This window comes from Colletotrichum godetiae (assembly GCF_030913485.1).
Source record: "Colletotrichum godetiae strain CBS 193.32 chromosome Unknown BDP55scaffold_38, whole genome shotgun sequence".
NCBI classification, from domain to species: Eukaryota; Fungi; Ascomycota; class Sordariomycetes; order Glomerellales; family Glomerellaceae; genus Colletotrichum; species Colletotrichum godetiae.
The window spans coordinates 146,710-162,737 of NW_026851286.1; the positions used below are offsets into that span (position 1 = coordinate 146,710).

The window sequence follows — 16,028 nt, forward strand, 5'->3', positions numbered from 1 at the left end:
CAGTCGAGTCAGGCAACCAAGTACCCGCACAAAAGGCTACGAGAAAGCAAACATTGATCAAATGTAGCGCAGATTCTTTGCAAAGGTCGCGACCGTCAGTAACGATGGCCACTTCATCAACCTTCACCATCATCACTGTTCTACAGAAGACATCGCCACCTCATCACCGTCCGCCTCGTTGCCCAGATGCTGAGTTTGTTCCACTCAAAGACGTCAATCTCATGATCAGCAGGACAGTCGACAAACTAAATAATATCAATCATTCCCCAAAATCGACAGAGTTGACGGTGACACCACTAGCATCGCCCACTTCCCGTCGGGAGAGCGCATATATCTCATTCGTACCACCCAATATCTCGCCGAAATGTTCAAAGTGACATCCCCGTCGCCAGCCTTCTGATTATACTTGTATCGCCTCGGGGAAAGAGGGGATGTAGCTCCCGGATATGGCTTCACGATGTCCATCCGTCAGCCTCGTTCAAGGCGAGGGGGGGAAAAACACAAAGAAAGCTCCGGCGCAATCCTCGGACATTTCTGATTGCACCAGACCTTTTCTTTCCCTCGTAGAAAAACATCTCTGTATCCCGGACTGCGAATCGTTCCACACCACACCTCTCGCGTGGCTAGCTTCTTCTCCTCTCTAAATCCATCATCGTGGCGAAACCCCAGCATTTGTTTGCTCTCTCTCTCTCTCTCTCTCTCTCTCTCTCTCTCTCACCTTCGGTGTACGGGTGAGACCATGATCCCCCTCTTTGCCTCGCGACAAAGTCTCCATTCCAAAATGCCCATCGCAATCGTACCACGCATGATTTCTGTTCCATGCCAATCTCTCGTTTGAGTCACCATGTATGAGTAGGATGTAAGGGAGAACGAAGGTCTAGACAAGACAGGATAGAATCCCATGACCAACAACTCGGTAACGCCAACCCGTCGGCTTTCCTTCCGGTTAATTCCTATTCTTCGTCTTCTTCTTCTTCTTCTTCTTCTTCGTCTTCAAGACAAAAGGCCCAAAGACGGGTTTCTGCACAACCCCGGCCTTTCTCCCCCCGGGGCCGCCGCCCAAAGATCCGCGGAGTGACACATGTTGTACTCCCATGTAAGGAACAATCCGTAAAGTCAGCCAACAAAGGGGAGCGGGGCGGAGAAGGGGGTAAAAGGAAAAGGCGAGAGAGAGAGACAGCAAACAAGATCGTGTTGCGACATCGTCGTTAGTTTCGTTAGCACCAAGTCTCGGTACGAAACAAACGTATTGCTCATCGACATTTAACCCTTAGAACTGAAGAAAATAGAATCAACATCCGTAAAAAGCAAAGGCTGGATGCATTCAAAGTGAGAGATATATATACACAAGGAGAATCCCCTTTCCCCTTTCCCAAGAGAACATCTTCGGCATCCCCATCCAGATCAAACCCTGCAACCCAACCTTCGCAAAAGAAAAACTCCAATTCGACGCCGCCAAACATCTAAACACCGCAACGATGATCCCCTCCCTCGCCTTCCCACTGCTATGGTCGGCCTTGGCACACGCCATCCCGACCGGTATCCAACAACAACCCGAGCTACCGGAGCTCCAACGCCGCAGCACCCTCACAGTCCCCGTCCGATCGAACCCAGACTTCATGCTAGACGGTCCGGCCGCTCTCGCAGCCGCCTACGAACGATGGCACATGCCCGTCCCGGCGTCACTCGCCAACCACAACAGGTTGGCCCGGCGCGAAGGATACGAATGCAAGTTTGCCCTCCTTCCCGCCCCCTTTTCCTCCCCCTTCCCATCCGTAGAACTCGGAAACCGCAACCCCAAAGTACACCCAAAGCTGACTGTCCTTGTCCAGCTGCCATCGTTGCCGCAAAGAGTAGCAATGACTTTTACTGGCTGACGGACATTTTCGTCGGATCAGCGACGCAGAAGATGCCCGTCATCATTGACACAGCATCATCCGACTTGTCAGTCTGTCTCGTCCCTTGGCCCCTTGAACCTTCCCGCTCACACGACGAACAGCTGGTTAATGTCCACCGACACCGAGTTGGGCGAGGTAGCCGTGAACGGCTTGCCCGCGCTCTACGACCCAGCAAAGTCGGCATCGAGTCAGGAAGTCCCTGGCGCAAGATGGGAATCATCGTACGGTAAGTTCTCACTTCACCCACAAGCCCACCAAGACATCCCTAACTGACAAGCGCCGCTATAGCCGATAGTTCCACGAGCTCCGGCAAGGTGTACTTCGACACCGTTGGTTTCGGCCTGGTAACGGACAATAACCACTTCACCATTGCCAACGCAACAATCCAATCCGCCGTCAACGTTGCCCCGCGGTGGGCCATCGAACCCAAGATTAGCGGTGTCATGGGTCTCGCCAAGAGTAAGCCCTCGTCCGTCAAACCTGGTATGCCGTCCATGCTTGATCGCCTCAAGCCATCGCTGCATTACAAATGGATCGGCATCGACCTTCGACCCAGCTCGGATAAGGGGTTCTTCTCTTTCGGGTACGCCATGGGCACAGCGAACAACAAGGAGCCACCCGTAGACGACGATGAGCACTGGAGTTTCGAACTCAAGGGAACGCGCCCGAGCTTCATGAACGGCAGGCTGTGGAACAAGTTCAAGAAGCGTACCATTGCCACCATCGATACTGGAAGCAGTTTTTTGCTTCTTCCTGGCGATATGGTCGCCAACTACTATGCTGGCATTCCCGATTCGGCTCACGACCCAAAGCTGAAAGCCTGGGTGTTCCCGTGCGCTTCGGCTCCAAGCATCCCTGACTTGCAGTTCCTTACAGCAGGCGGCTACGTGGGAACGATTTTGAAGGAGTCTATCAATCTTGGCCCTGCGCCTGGGAGCTCCGAAATGTGCTTTGGTGGGATTCAAAGAAGTGAGAGTGGCGGTCGTTCCATTTTTGGAGGTGTGGCTCTCAAGAGCATGTACGTTCAACTGAATTATGGAGCTTCTGGGACCTTCATCAGCTTTGGGGAAAAGAGCTCGCTCGATGTTTGTTCGACGACGACAGCTTGTCAATCATAGGAGTTCGGGGCAAAGGCTACTTCGTTAGCCAGCGTTGGAAGAGGGTCAAAATGTCATCCAAGCGGCATTCGTAGACTTCCTGAAGATGTTGTCTTGCTAGAATAATCAGTTCATCCATACACATTTACAACTCTGGTAGGGCAATCGCAGTAGTGAGATGTTGCGCACGCACACGCATGATTCTCGGTGGCTCTTTTCCTTCAACTCGAAATCCCGGAGATCGTGTGACATGGCACCCGTGGCAAATGTTCACTGCGCATTCCAATCGCTTGAAGCAATTTAGAGGTGAATTTCCACTTCTTCTTCTGGTATATACAGATGTCCCTCTGCTCTCCGGGACGTACCATCAATGACCAGAGGGAGTCGGTCCATCTTGGACGATCCGCTTAGGCGTGCTCAAACTCCATAAACTTGGTGAAAAATGCGTGGCCACTTAGGTTCGCAAAAGAAGAGAAGCCAACTGCAAAAACATATCGGGTGGTAAAGAATTCATGCTTCCAAGCCTAGGAAGCGCTCTGGAGGAATGTAGCGAGCGACGCCCCGTCACGGGTTGTGGTAGCCGGCATGGGTATATGCCAAAGGCAAAACCCCTGTTCAGTCATGCTTGAGCCGAGAGTGCAACATTGCTACTATAGCCTGGTGAAGGCGTTAAATCGAGGAGTGCGGGTATATGCGAGAATGGGCTCGGGCCGGTGCAAGTAGTCTGGTTGTGCAATCTAAAAAGGCAAGTCTACCCTCATGCCTGGTCGCGGTCGCCGTCTGAGTGAGCAGAAAGAAGCAACAGTCAGCATTTCGTGATCTCAAATACATAATTGGCTGGTGATTTGCTCGGCAGAGGCGGTGGTACTGGAAAAAAGAGAATAATCGAGCGGGACGTGGTATCATGGGTATTTATATGGGTTGTGTGGGAAACATGCAGCGGTCTAGTGTCGGGGTGGGTGGTCGTCAAGGTCATCCTTGCCGACGAATTCGTATTCACCTTCGCTGGCAGTAGGCGTGGGCGGCATGTTCGCCGAAGACGGGGCATGAGGCTGGTTCTGGCGCGCCGTACCTGGTCGTGACCTGGCCTTCTCCTGGGCTTCCTTTGACAATGCTGGGGCTGCAGCTCCCGCGGCAGCAGCGGGCTGTGCCGCGGCTTGCTTGTTGGCGTTGTTGCTCTTCAACCGCTCCTCCATCTCACGAATGCGACGCTCGAGAGCTTCGAGCTCGCTGGTCTGGCTCTGAACATTCTGCTTTCTGTGACAGACCTGTTAGTTTTCCGACTTTACTCCTTTGAGTGTAATGCTGCATGTGGTAAGGTGAAACATGATTCTAGGTGTTGCGGCTCTACGTACCGTTCGTCGAGCTTCTCATCTGTGACAGGTTCGTCGAGGCGGAAGATGTCGGCCAGCTCCTGGGAGAAGGAACGAGCAATAGTACTGCGCGACTTGGGGTCAGCAACGTAAATCCCAAGGGCTTTTGTGAGCTGGGGCGGGCAATTGGTACGCACGATTGCGGGCGGCGCCCATTGGGCTGCCAGTTGAGGTCGAGCTCAGCGTCGGTCATGTTGTGTGCCATTTCGTGTGTAGTGCGGACCTTTGGAGAGGCAAAGAAAACGAAGTTGTGAGGGTGCGAATGGGAGAAAAGAGGACTCGCAATCAGGGACTGGAGACGGTTGGGTTCGTGGTCGACCAAAAAGGGAGGATGATCAGCGGTTAGTGGTTGACGGTGTTGACAGGGTGCTTGTCACACCGATGTGGTAATCCAAGCAGGCGGGTAATGCTGTGTGGTGGATAAGAAGGCGGTAAGTTGGGTTGGCTATGTAATGCTCTAGAAGCAAGATGGATGATGTCGAAGAAGACCGGTGGTGGTTTGGTCGCGAAAGATGGATGGAGCGAGGCACAGATAGAGAGGGGTATCTTTGATGCGCCGGAGAGAAAGGAAGCAGAGCTGAACGGAGGTGGGCGAGTATTTGTTTCGTCTGTGGTTGTCTTGTCTGCAAGCGGCAGGGAAAAGGGGATCGGTGATGGTGGGAGAGGTGGAGGCGGGAACTTGGAAGGGGAGGAAGAACAAGGAAGTCAAGTCGGGACAGGAACGGCGGAGGGTTTGGATGCGGGATGGACTTGGACTTTGTAAGGTTGAGGGAAGCAACGAGAGGAGAGGCGAGACAGGCGGAAGTGGGCAAACCTGGTCTGGTCACGGTCCATTCAGATGGGGTAAGATCAAGACAGTGCAAGTTGGGAATAAGGAGGACTGAGCAGGAGGAGTGGAAGTCAGAACGAAGATGTAAGACAGGGCGGGTGTGGTGCCTGACATCAGGGCCATCATCTGGTGGTGTGCATCGCTTTTGGTTGGCACACATGGAGATCACAGGCCGGGAAGGGGAAGGGGCCAGGTACGGGCGGCACACACACGCACACACACAGTAAGGAGGGGAGGACCTGGAGACGGTGTACCGGATACCAATTATATCTGCTGCAGGTGAGGACGGAGTAAAGGTAGGCGCAACGAGGAAGGGCAATGAAAGCTCGTCATATCACGTTTTGCTACCTTTTTGTATTGCAAGTACCTTCCTTTTACCTCACCTAAGTAGAATATAATGGGTACCTTTTTGTACAGATACCTCACTTTGAGATTGAGGAACCCGTGTGGTCGAATTGCGTGTAGAGGAAGGAGACAAGCGGGTTGCGATTCCCCCAAGGTAAGTGGACGGAGGAGTCAAGCCGGAGGTTGGAAAGACAAGAGGTACGTCGGGGGCTCCGCCATCGAACAGCAGGAAATCAGGTACTTCGTACCTCGAGTCTTGCATCTGCAACTCCTGGCTCCTGCTGTCTTTTTGGGTCCTATGGTGGAGTGTGCAATTACCAGGTTGCCATCTGTAATCAGCTGCAAAGGGAATGGTCTCGAGACCCAGTCAATTGGGCGCAGAAGGAGTGTTCATGCGACCCGACCGGGACAGGCGATCCAAATCTAAAAGAGCACCTACACTTTACCTACGGATATACGCACTGCATGGAACTGCATAAACCAGGCTCCTGACACCTCAGCTCCTCTCTCCAGCGGCAAAGTTGGGAACAGGCTTGACAGGCGACCCCCGAGAAAGCCAGATGGTTGCAAAGCATGAAGTGGAGGGGGCATGTTTGAGACCATGTAGCAGCCTCGTCAATGGCTGAACTTTTGCGAACACTGACCTTGAAATACACCTATTGTCCATGGCCTGGATCAAAGTATTCTCAAAGCAAAAGAACGCTAGAGCACTTGCCACATGGGAATAAGAGAACATGAACGTATTCAGTCTTGTAGATGGGGGCACCCAACACCACAATGCATACTGCAGCATATCCGTCCGTCCCTTACCTTCGGAGGACCTGCGCATCTGCAGCTGGCCTGCATCCATCCACCCCCGGCCACTAATTAAGGTAGACGACAAAGGCACGCCGCACGGTATCCGTACCTGATGGCATCGGCATCCAGGTGGGAGCCAACTTCCTTCCTTCCTTCCTTCCTTGGAGGCTTAGGCTCCTTCCATGTGCAGCTCTCTACGACCCTGGAAATCCCACTTCCACCATCTGTCACTACGACCAACACGGCAAGGTCATTTGCTCTAGGCCCCTCCGTCACTTCCTCTACCTTACTATAAGGTACGTTAGCTTTCTACCTTATGGGTACCGGGCCTCACTTCAAGGTAAGCAAGTAAAGGAAGGTGCTCATGATACTAAACGACTGTCGGTAACTGCTTCGCACCTTTCCTACCTACCTAACTTACACAGCAAGTGCCTAAGGTATGCGGCATTGGCGCACCTACCAAACCATGGTTGGAATGGGCATCGCGAACCAAAGGTTTCTTATGCTCATCCCCTTCTCCACGAACTCGTCCGAGTCTTGACAGCTAATTTACTAGCCTGCTTTCCATTTCATCCCACCAACATACCTTACCTTAAAACATGCCTTTAATCCCTATCCTACCACTTCTCCCCTTCATGCCGGCAAACTCACCCTCATCTTGGGTCTGCGCGCCCACTTCAAAGTTGAAACGAACCAAGTGACCCGGTCCATCCTCTTCACTTCTCGTCATATCCGTTCTTTGGGGTTCATCAACCAGTCAGCTGTGTCTCGAATCTCTCGATCCCGGTGCCATATGGCCAGCCTGTTTTTACGGCCTGTCATTCGTCAGCCACCACATGACGTTCATGTCTGGCTTACAGCCGCATCATGTGCTGCTCCTTTGTTCAAATGAGACCCTGGAACTTCCCCTGTCGACTAACATTCAGCAAGCCTCAAGGCATTTTTGAGCATTCTACGGCTTCCCAATCAACGTTCGACCAAGTCATGCTCACTACCCCTCGAAAACTCGATACACGCACGCTCGCTCGCGAACCGCGCTACAACCTCACGGACTGATCACTTCTCATCTCCATCGACCCCTCCAAAAATCCAACTCCAATTCCCCTTGTCGCAGAAAGAGAAAGAAAAAAAGGGGCATTTCGTGACGCTGCCAATTTCGACATGACATCAAATTTCGGACCGCCCTAATCAATTTGACTTCCTGGTCAAACACCCCCAAACTTGATCAAAGCGCCTGGGAAGTCCCGCCGTAGCGCCCAGCCGCCAACGACTGGTTTAATCTCATCAGTCCGAACCACTTCCGAGTCCATTCCCACTGTCAACCCCTTGACGTGTCCGACATCTCGGGCTCCGGGCTTGGGCCCCGGCAAGAGCTTAGAAGCTCTTAAACTGTATCCCCTCATCCGGCCTTTGCGCATTCAATATCGTTTTGTAGAACGCGTGGTCTTAAGCAAAAGATCAAGGAACGGCGCGGTCCTGTCAAAGTGGCAGTCAGAGTGACAGCGACCATGACGCTCATGCCGGCCGGTAACCATTACAGCGCTGACGCCGCTGTCTCCGGAAACCACGAACGCGAGTAATTCGTCAAGCGAGTGACAGATTAAAGGACGCCTCCACTCCGTATGCACAAAATTATTATTACGTTGTCATTACTACCGAAATACGATGGTCGGCAGATGAGTCGACCAACGAATACACAAATCGTGATATTGCATTCCATCAACGAATAATGGCTTTATTCTAGCGTCAGCCTCTATAGTGGCGCTCGACGAGGCTCAGCTAGTGTTGCCATCGTCAAGGCCGCAGGACGAAAGCCATCGACAGATCCTTCCATGAGGACTTAATGCTCAGTCCTCATGCAACGATCATACCTCATCTCAGCCCAGCAACCGTTGCCCTCAATATGCACGACATCGGGCCTTTAAAGGTGAGCTCCAGGGCTGGATTGGTTGCAGGCCAAGACCCGAGGCAGGACGCTCTTTCGTATGGCTCTCAGGCTCCCAATGCATCATGAAAGTGGAAACATTGAGCGAACAAAGGTGAGCTGTGCGTCACAGCCCTACGGCTTCAGATGCGGATTCCTCCTCATCGGACGGGGAAAAGAACTGTGGGCCTCAAGGCTGGCGAGATTTATTGCTGCATCACTCTTTGGTCTTTGTAAAGCGTGAATTGAAGCAACGACCACCTTGCTGGCGAATGGAAGTATTCGAGCAGCGATGAATACCGGCTCCATTTCCTGACCCACTTCTATCCCGCAGAGTCCGAACCTATCGGAGATTCTCACTTGCCTTCGCACACGGGGTTCGATAGGCAAGCCAGTATGGCAAGGGCCTCTAATTGGGGCAAGAAGCCCGGCTATGACGTCTGAGGGAGAGTCTCAACGCATAGGGGTAACATGCACTGGCACTGGGACGATAACCTTTGGGCCGGTATCATTGGGACGTCAGGACGTGATCATGGTCTATTTGACGACGCAGCAGATGTACGATCAACTCCGTTCCATTTGCGGTGCTAAGCAAATCCGATCCCTAAGGCCCAAGGTATAATGCTTCATTGAGCATCCGAAAAGCCTCCTGACTAGGCAGATATGACCAAATCCGTCCCTGATTCCCGTTGCTTTTTGTTTTTGTCGTCACGCGTACCACGTTCATGGCTGAGCGGGTTTAGTCAGTACCACCGACGGCACGGGCTGATGATAAATGTTAGCTTGGCTAGCTCTCGTGTGTTCTCTCGTGGGGCGGTGGGCTCGACATACTGTAGATCTTCATCTTGCTGTGCTGGACAACGGGCTTAATGATACCCTTCTCCTCGAGGTCGGCAAGGCATCTGCGGGCCAGGGAGCCGTTGATCTTGAGACGATCGACCAAGACGGCGACGGTCACCAGGCGGTAGGACTGAACATCCTTGTAGAGCTTGTCGGAGGTGGCCTTGTCGAGGATGACGGCGTGCTGGGCCTTGTCCTTGACCTTTCCCTTGGACCTGTAACGATGGGTAAGTCGGGTGATCGATGGATGGTAGAGGCAATGGCGACCGAGGGTAGAGTATCGTTGGGGAATATTTCGACAAGTTCTTCTCAAAGTGTGCGTGTGTGCATAGGATCATACGTACCACTATCGCGACAAGGTCAGCATTTTGTCACTCAAAGACACATATATGGTAACACGGGTTTTGCGACGAACCTTCTTCTTTTGCTTCTTAGCTCCTGCAGCGGGCGCCTTTACATCCATTCAAGTCAGCATCGTGATCCGGCCAAGTCGCGAATTTGTGCGTCGCGCACACGGGAGAGGGGCGTCGTTTCGCGTGCGTACCATTTTGTCTGATTTGTGATGTCGTCGGTCGAAATACCAAAGGCACCTAGGTCGTCGGGAGTAGGAATTTCAAGTGTATGAGGTTGCGGGAAGAGGTGCCACTCCAGAACCACCCCTCCAGGCCTTTCGGTTGGAGGGTTGGCCAACCCTAACAAATTGCACGCGGGTGGGTCCGGTAAGCCCGTTTGGAGGCCCCTGATTGGGTGCACACCACCACCACCGCGGGTTGAAAAAATATTTCGCGAGTGGCAGCGAGAGGCAGGCCCGGACCAAAAGCCCTTGGTGGTTCCGTTCCTTGTGCACCAAAGTCAGGTTTTCGAGGAGCGAGCTGGCAAAAATCGAAACCCACTCTGCGGCGTACTTTCGCACTTGGACAACTTCAACCCACGACCACCACATTTTCCACCACCCCAAGCCTTTCTCGATCTTCCTTCCCAACAAGGTCTACTAACCCCCCAAAGGTCGAGCGAAAATGTCTGACGGCGGCGATATCGAGGTCGAGAGCGTGGGCAACTACGATGTCCTCCCCAAGGACGTTGTCAAGGAGGTCGGCAACGTCAAGCTCTTCAACAAGTGGGATTACGATGTTGAGGTCCGGGACATCTCTCTGACGTGAGTCCACCTCCCACGCACAATTCTTTTCCCTTTGCGCAAGGAACGCGACCGACGACGACATGGAGAATATGGAGGACTCGCAATTGGGAAATTGGAACTTGAAGAATTCAAGAAGCTAATCGCGAACCGAATCGAATAGTGACTACATCTCCCTCCGCAACCCCGTCTATGTCACCCACTCCGCTGGCCGCTATGCTGTCAAGCGCTTCCGCAAGGCCAACTGCCCCATCATTGAGCGTCTCACCAACTCCCTCATGATGCACGGCCGCAACAACGGAAAGAAGCTCATGGCTGTCCGCATCGTTGCCCACGCCTTCGAGATCGTATGTCACCCAACCCTACCGAGACCGCACACCCTCTGGCCAAAGACCCTTCTGGCCAATCCAACCTACAGAGGGACACATAACTTGGGCGAAACATTAATGAAGACTGACACATCGCTACAGATCCACCTGATGACCGACCAGAACCCCATCCAGATCGCCGTCGACGCCATCGTCAACTGCGGTCCCCGCGAAGACTCCACCCGTATCGGTTCCGCCGGTACCGTCCGTCGCCAGGCCGTCGATGTCTCTCCCCTCCGCCGCGTCAACCAGGCCATCGCCCTCCTCACCACTGGTGCCCGCGAGGCCTCCTTCCGCAACGTCAAGTCCATCGCCGAGTGCCTTGCCGAGGAGCTCATCAACGCCGCCAAGGGCTCCAGCAACTCCTACGCCATCAAGAAGAAGGACGAGCTCGAGCGTGTCGCCAAGTCCAACCGGTAAAGGGTTTCACTACTCCTTTTGTCTATGTGTTTTACCCCTCGTGGAAAGGGCTATGAAACTCTGCTGGGATTTGGAGAGGCGTGTGTCTGGGGACTGTGGCGGGTTTGTCTTTTTCCCCGGGAAATGTGGAAAGGACTAATCCTTCCATGCTCGTTCCCCATGAACACGCTTGGTTTGGAGAAATGAGAAAGGGGGGAAGCTTAGAAAGGCGGGCATAAAAAACGTGGAGGAGACCTGTTGAAAAAATGGGGGTTCCATCTACACCCCCCTTTTTTCCCTTATTTCTCTATCGAGACGTCAAAAAACTGCTTTCTGGGGGACAAATCAAATCGGAGGCGTGGTATTACATAACAGGGCAATTCAACGTCTTTTTTCTTCAATCATGACGACAAGGATAAAAGAAAGCGGTGTTTTGCGCTGGTGACCCTTTTTGTTTTGCATTTGCGCGCGTTCCGGGAAATGGGGGAACGCTGCTGGCTGGCTGCAACGACATCTTGTCTCTTCACACACGGCTTACAGGTGGTTTTTTATTCCAATAAAAGCCAAAGCTCGTCAGAGCAAATGATCAAAAAACCCCTCCGGCGTTTCCCCCGATGTGAGATGAGAATGATATCCCCAATTTTCTTTCAGTCTGGCCGTATTGTCGACAGCTTGATATGCCCTCTTGAGTGCTACGGTAACGTCATGGCATGTCACTGCTTCATCATACATGATGGTGCCTTATGAACACATGCAAACTCGACAGATATATGCCGTCTTGACGAAACTAATGAAGTAATAATATTAAGGGACCATGGTCCAAAAGCAGAAAGCCATCATCATGGGGTATCGTAAACCATCAAAGATCCCCCCAGCTCAACCAGCCAGACCCCAACCCAACACAATCATTGCTAAGCCAGGCGATGATGCCTCGCCTCGACCTCTGTTCTCTCCTTTTAGCAACCCAAGCTCCCTCCAGCCCAGCATCACTCTTCCACCAAGCTCTCTTCAAAGAATGGGGGTCTCCTCCCCAACATCCAACCTCATGAACATACCCTTGTGCTCGATACCCTCCTCCCACCACGTCCCCATCTCCTCGTCGACCCGGAACCCAAACTTCTCCCACGCGCCCACCACGGCCGCCTGCGAGTGCACGCACACGAGCCCTCTCCACTTGGGCACATCCTCGGCGCTCGTGGCCCCAATCGCCTCGAGGCCCATCTCCTTGATACTCGGGTCAAAGTAGCTCGGGTGCGCCCGCAGCCACGCCAGTGCCGTCGTGACGAGCAGCCTCGCGATCCGGTGTCCCCTAAACTCCTTGACCACGGCCAGCCGGCCCAGCTTCACGTACGGTTCCCGCCCGTCGTGGAGCGCCGTCGCGCGGTCCGGTGCAAAGACTTTTGTCGCTGACATGCGCCTCTCCTCGCCCACGTGCTCCGCCGCACTCTCCTCGACGGGGCTTGTCGTCGTCGTCGACGACTCGGAAGACTCCTTGTCCCCCACCGTCTTCTTCTTCTTCTCCCCATTCGGCGCAGCATCCGCCACCGCAGGATCTTCCTTCAACACCCCATCCCAATAAACGCCCCCATCCTTGGGGTGCGGGGCGTGGGGAAACGGCACAAGGCGAATTGTACCGATGGGCGTGCTGCGCGTGCTACTGCGGCGGGGCCGGACGACGTTGCCAGCCTCGTCGAGCACCTCCTGCTCGACGACTTTATTGACAGAGGCATACGAGACCCAGTGGCACGCGCGGCTGTCGTCGGCGTCGAACTCATTCTCTGCGGGGACGCCTTGCTCCGCGACAAAGACGGCCTCGCGCACCTCCATGGCGTCGCAAATCTCCTTCGGTATCGTCGCCGGCTGCTCGTCATGCGGCGCGCCGCGGATGTAGGCGTCGAGCCTTGTCGGCTCCAGAAGGGAGACGAACGGTGTTCCCATTGTGAGTTTGTTTTTGTGGGAAGTTGTGAGAGGTAAGTTTGGTGTGCAGATATAGGATGGTCTGTGTTTTGTTCAGTGGTATGGAGATGAGATGGTGGTTGATGGGATGTGTTCTGGAAGCCGGTTCTTCTCGTCTCTCAAGTAGTGTTGCCCGTTGGGTTTGGTGTAGAGTTGTAATCGTCGGATGAAGTGAAAAGTGTCCGTTTTGACTTCAAGGCAGCATGTGTTGCAAAAGGTTGAGGATTGCATTAGTGTCGAGAACTGCAACCCAGCGGTCTCATCTTTTGATGCAAGGAAAGCTGCCTAGTATTATTATGAGAGGTTCGGGCAGGTACTCCGTAACTAAGGGTAAGGGTACGTGCTCTCACCAAACAATTCGTTTGGCAAGACCCCGTGGAAGCAGAAAAAAAACGGGGAACGGTACAAAGCACCGCCACCCACTTTCGGGTCCGGTCGTCATCTGGCAGGGCCGGACGGTCATCTGTCTGTGTGACGCCTTCCTTTGCCCTTTACTCGTCACTTCGTCTCTCCCACCATCGTTGAACACAACTCAGGTGCGCAAAGCAAAGAAAAAGACGGTAACCCAGATCGCATCATTGTACCTAGGTATCCAGCTACTGTCCACCGGCCGGCGCTTTGTGCGGGTAGGGATACTCCTCCCCAGCCCTTTCCCATCAGCCCCCCACCACCCACGGCGCAAAATGACGTTGGTAGGCACTCTTCCCCGGCTCCCCGAGTGGCGTTGGCGGGTGTGGGTACCCTTGGGACCGAGCTCCGGGTGTCGACAGCCACTGCCAGATACTAGACCGCCCTACGTAAGTATGTACCGATATACTCTCAAACATGCTGCATATCTCTTTTCTTTCAGGGTCCCTACTTCACGTGGGCTCCCGTCTCATGCTCCATCTAGGGGCTCTCATTGGCCAAGGCATCAAGATCGGCGGTAGGAGATTTCCAAGGGCTAATTTCTATTGCGTCTCTTGATGAGACGGCGGCGAGCTTGATGTAGACCGAAGTAGAAACCCTGCCATCCATCGCAAAACTTCGTGGAGGAGTATGTACATCCTGCCCAGAAAATGAAGTCTACAGAAAGGAGGGGTAGTTCGTTTGTCCTCATAGCCATTTGCGGTCCAACAAAGCTTTTGGTTGTTCCATGGCAAGATGGACATGCCAATAAAGCCCGAGCCGATCAGCTTGTTCATGGCCGCATTACGCGTGCCGTTGCAGTTTTGCGGAGCCTTCTGAGAACAAACAGCCGAGGCCTTTTTCCAATGACAACTAGATGAGGGTGTTTCATTGCTTTTGCACTGCGACCGGCATTACTACTGGCATTCTGAGAAGAGGAGACTAATTATGCTCATGGGCTTCCTCATTCAAGGCCGATAGGGTAACGTTAGCATCATGAGCTACAACCAGAAGAAGCCAGACATGGGTGGCCCTGGTTGGCTTGTTTGGCTTGGTTCCGACGCCTCGTTTGCGAACAAAGTCCAAAGAGTTCCAGCAGTGATATTTACTAGGAATCTAATGTGTTTCGTGGGAAGCGATATTCTTCTGGCACCCTGGGGGTATTATCTACGTGAAGCTCGTTGGCAGTAATGCTGAAAGAGCTTATAAACATCCCCTTTGCAACAAGCTCTCACAGCTTCAGAGCTTCGAAGTTGATTACCGAAGATGCGCTGCGAAACATAGTGAGGAACCACAAGAGAGAATGGTCTATACTTCACAGGCATTGTCGGGTATGGCTTCACCGTAAAAAGCGTCATGGGCCAGAAGAAGACCATCACAGTATACTCGTCCAATCATTAACGTCCGTCCGGGGTTGTTTGCATGAGGCCGCCCCAAACAACAACACGGCGATTGAGCCATGCCATGTACCGTTCGGACTACTCGATTTCCGACACTGGATAGCAGACAAGTACATGTGGAAAGTCGAAGAGACCATAGCATTTCTATTTTGGATGTGGGTTTCGCAAGTACGTAAAGCCAAAGTCCTCGGCGGCGAAACGTATCGTCGCATTGGTCAAACGTTCCAAGAAACCCCAATGGAAAGAAAAAACTCCTCGCCCAAAGAATCGCGCTCTCCATCTCTTCTCCTGCCTCGGATAGGAGGAAAACTGTTTATGCGGTGACCTCGATGCTCTGCTCAACGCCATCGGCGCTGCCAGAGTTGACCTTCTTGCCAGTCTTAGAGATGGTCTGGAGGACCTTCTCGTAGGGCAGGCTCTCTTCGGCGATGACGGTGGCGGTCTGGCTCTCGAGGGAGACTTCGTAGGACTTGACGCCTGTTTAAGCTTGGGTCAGCATGTGTTCTTCCAATGTGTGGGAACTGCGCCTTTTGTCGGAAGTTGTGTGTGCCTTCGTCGACGTCGCTACCATCGCTGGACAGAGAAGACGTGGCCAAAGTTGCGCACAGCTCATGGCAGCCGAACAACGACTGCCTCGGACTTGTGGCGGAGAACCGGCAATAGTTGGGACAGATCGCAGCGCTGGAGTGGGGGAGGGACGGCACACGGAGGAACTCACCATCCAGCTTCTTCAGGACACGGTCGACGGCGCCGGAGCAGCCGCCGCAGCTCATGCTGACGTTGAACTTGTAGGTATGCTCAGCCATTGTATTGGTTTTGGTGGATTTGGTGGTGATGGTGTTTGGGAAGTGAGGTTCGTGGGTTGCAGGTGGGAGAGTTTGCGGTATGGCGTTTGGCGGGGTAGAAGAGAGCTATTAAGGAGGGGCAAGAAAGCTCCAGTCGTTTTTGTCGAAGTGCGGTGAGTCGCTAATATTACGAGAACAGTGAACGGTTTGGAAAAAAGGGGGGTATCGTTGAGCTACTGGAAAAGTAAAATCAGAGGAAATCGTCGGAAGGACGGATGAGATGGTGGTCATCTGGATGATTATATATCTGTCCTCCTTGTGCTGCCAAATCGCATTAATAATTCCCATGGGAACGCAGTCGATGGCGCAAGAGCAAGGCCGCGCAGCACGCTGCTCAGCTCACTGACATCCGAACCCTCCCCAGGACCCGCTAGCGCCAAAATCAACCGACCATCCCCCCGGAGAAGAGTCCCGTCTCGCTTCTGAAACTTGCT

At 53.3% G+C, this 16,028-nt stretch overlaps 8 protein-coding genes across 8 annotated transcripts; 2 read left to right on the plus strand and 6 right to left on the minus strand.

Moving 5' to 3' along the window:
• Nucleotides 1-1,006: 1,006 nt before the first annotated feature.
• BDP55DRAFT_615934 (eukaryotic aspartyl protease) lies at nucleotides 1,007-3,016 on the plus strand (the record flags this gene model as incomplete). Its single annotated transcript, XM_060571262.1, has 4 exons — nucleotides 1,007-1,732; nucleotides 1,804-1,944; nucleotides 2,000-2,124; nucleotides 2,187-3,016. The coding sequence occupies exons 1-4, from the start codon at nucleotides 1,479-1,481 to the stop codon at nucleotides 3,014-3,016; spliced, it is 1,350 nt and encodes a 449-aa protein (XP_060426417.1). The 5' UTR covers nucleotides 1,007-1,478.
• A 923-nt stretch (nucleotides 3,017-3,939) lies between these two features.
• On the minus strand, nucleotides 3,940-4,573 carry BDP55DRAFT_731416 (uncharacterized protein; the record flags this gene model as incomplete). Its single annotated transcript, XM_060579812.1, has 3 exons — nucleotides 3,940-4,252; nucleotides 4,351-4,434; nucleotides 4,506-4,573. The coding sequence occupies 3 exons, from the start codon at nucleotides 4,571-4,573 to the stop codon at nucleotides 3,940-3,942; spliced, it is 465 nt and encodes a 154-aa protein (XP_060426418.1).
• BDP55DRAFT_249864 (uncharacterized protein) lies at nucleotides 4,450-5,499 on the minus strand. The gene has a single exon (XM_060566269.1). It carries the CDS (start codon nucleotides 5,355-5,357, stop codon nucleotides 4,704-4,706), a length of 654 nt encoding a protein of 217 aa, XP_060426419.1. The 5' UTR covers nucleotides 5,358-5,499; the 3' UTR covers nucleotides 4,450-4,703.
• Nucleotides 5,500-5,976: 477 nt separating this feature from the next.
• Nucleotides 5,977-6,305, minus strand: BDP55DRAFT_673074 (uncharacterized protein). Its single transcript, XM_060575570.1, has one exon. The coding sequence runs from the start codon at nucleotides 6,276-6,278 to the stop codon at nucleotides 6,039-6,041; it is 240 nt and encodes a 79-aa protein (XP_060426420.1). The 5' UTR covers nucleotides 6,279-6,305; the 3' UTR covers nucleotides 5,977-6,038.
• A 2,698-nt stretch (nucleotides 6,306-9,003) lies between these two features.
• BDP55DRAFT_731417 (40S ribosomal protein S25) lies at nucleotides 9,004-9,651 on the minus strand (the record flags this gene model as incomplete). Its single annotated transcript, XM_060579813.1, has 3 exons — nucleotides 9,004-9,029; nucleotides 9,096-9,319; nucleotides 9,620-9,651. 3 exons carry the CDS (start codon nucleotides 9,649-9,651, stop codon nucleotides 9,004-9,006), a joined length of 282 nt encoding a protein of 93 aa, XP_060426421.1.
• A 469-nt stretch (nucleotides 9,652-10,120) lies between these two features.
• Nucleotides 10,121-11,027, plus strand: BDP55DRAFT_558443 (40S ribosomal protein S5; the record flags this gene model as incomplete). Its single annotated transcript, XM_060569801.1, has 3 exons — nucleotides 10,121-10,260; nucleotides 10,403-10,586; nucleotides 10,710-11,027. 3 exons carry the CDS (start codon nucleotides 10,121-10,123, stop codon nucleotides 11,025-11,027), a joined length of 642 nt encoding a protein of 213 aa, XP_060426422.1.
• A 987-nt stretch (nucleotides 11,028-12,014) lies between these two features.
• BDP55DRAFT_558536 (acetyltransferase) lies at nucleotides 12,015-12,944 on the minus strand (the record flags this gene model as incomplete). Its single annotated transcript, XM_060569813.1, has 2 exons — nucleotides 12,015-12,423; nucleotides 12,487-12,944. 2 exons carry the CDS (start codon nucleotides 12,942-12,944, stop codon nucleotides 12,015-12,017), a joined length of 867 nt encoding a protein of 288 aa, XP_060426423.1.
• A 2,118-nt stretch (nucleotides 12,945-15,062) lies between these two features.
• On the minus strand, nucleotides 15,063-15,555 carry BDP55DRAFT_731420 (heavy-metal-associated domain-containing protein; the record flags this gene model as incomplete). Its single annotated transcript, XM_060579814.1, has 2 exons — nucleotides 15,063-15,226; nucleotides 15,468-15,555. 2 exons carry the CDS (start codon nucleotides 15,553-15,555, stop codon nucleotides 15,063-15,065), a joined length of 252 nt encoding a protein of 83 aa, XP_060426424.1.
• Nucleotides 15,556-16,028: the final 473 nt, after the last annotated feature.

Excerpts from the sequence above, each read along its gene's own strand:
- BDP55DRAFT_673074 (XM_060575570.1), bottom strand. The coding sequence starts at position 6,278 with ATGTTCTCTTATTCCCATGTGGCAAGTGCTCTAGCGTTCTTTTGCTTT.
- BDP55DRAFT_249864 (XM_060566269.1), bottom strand. The coding sequence starts at position 5,357 with ATGTGTGCCAACCAAAAGCGATGCACACCACCAGATGATGGCCCTGAT.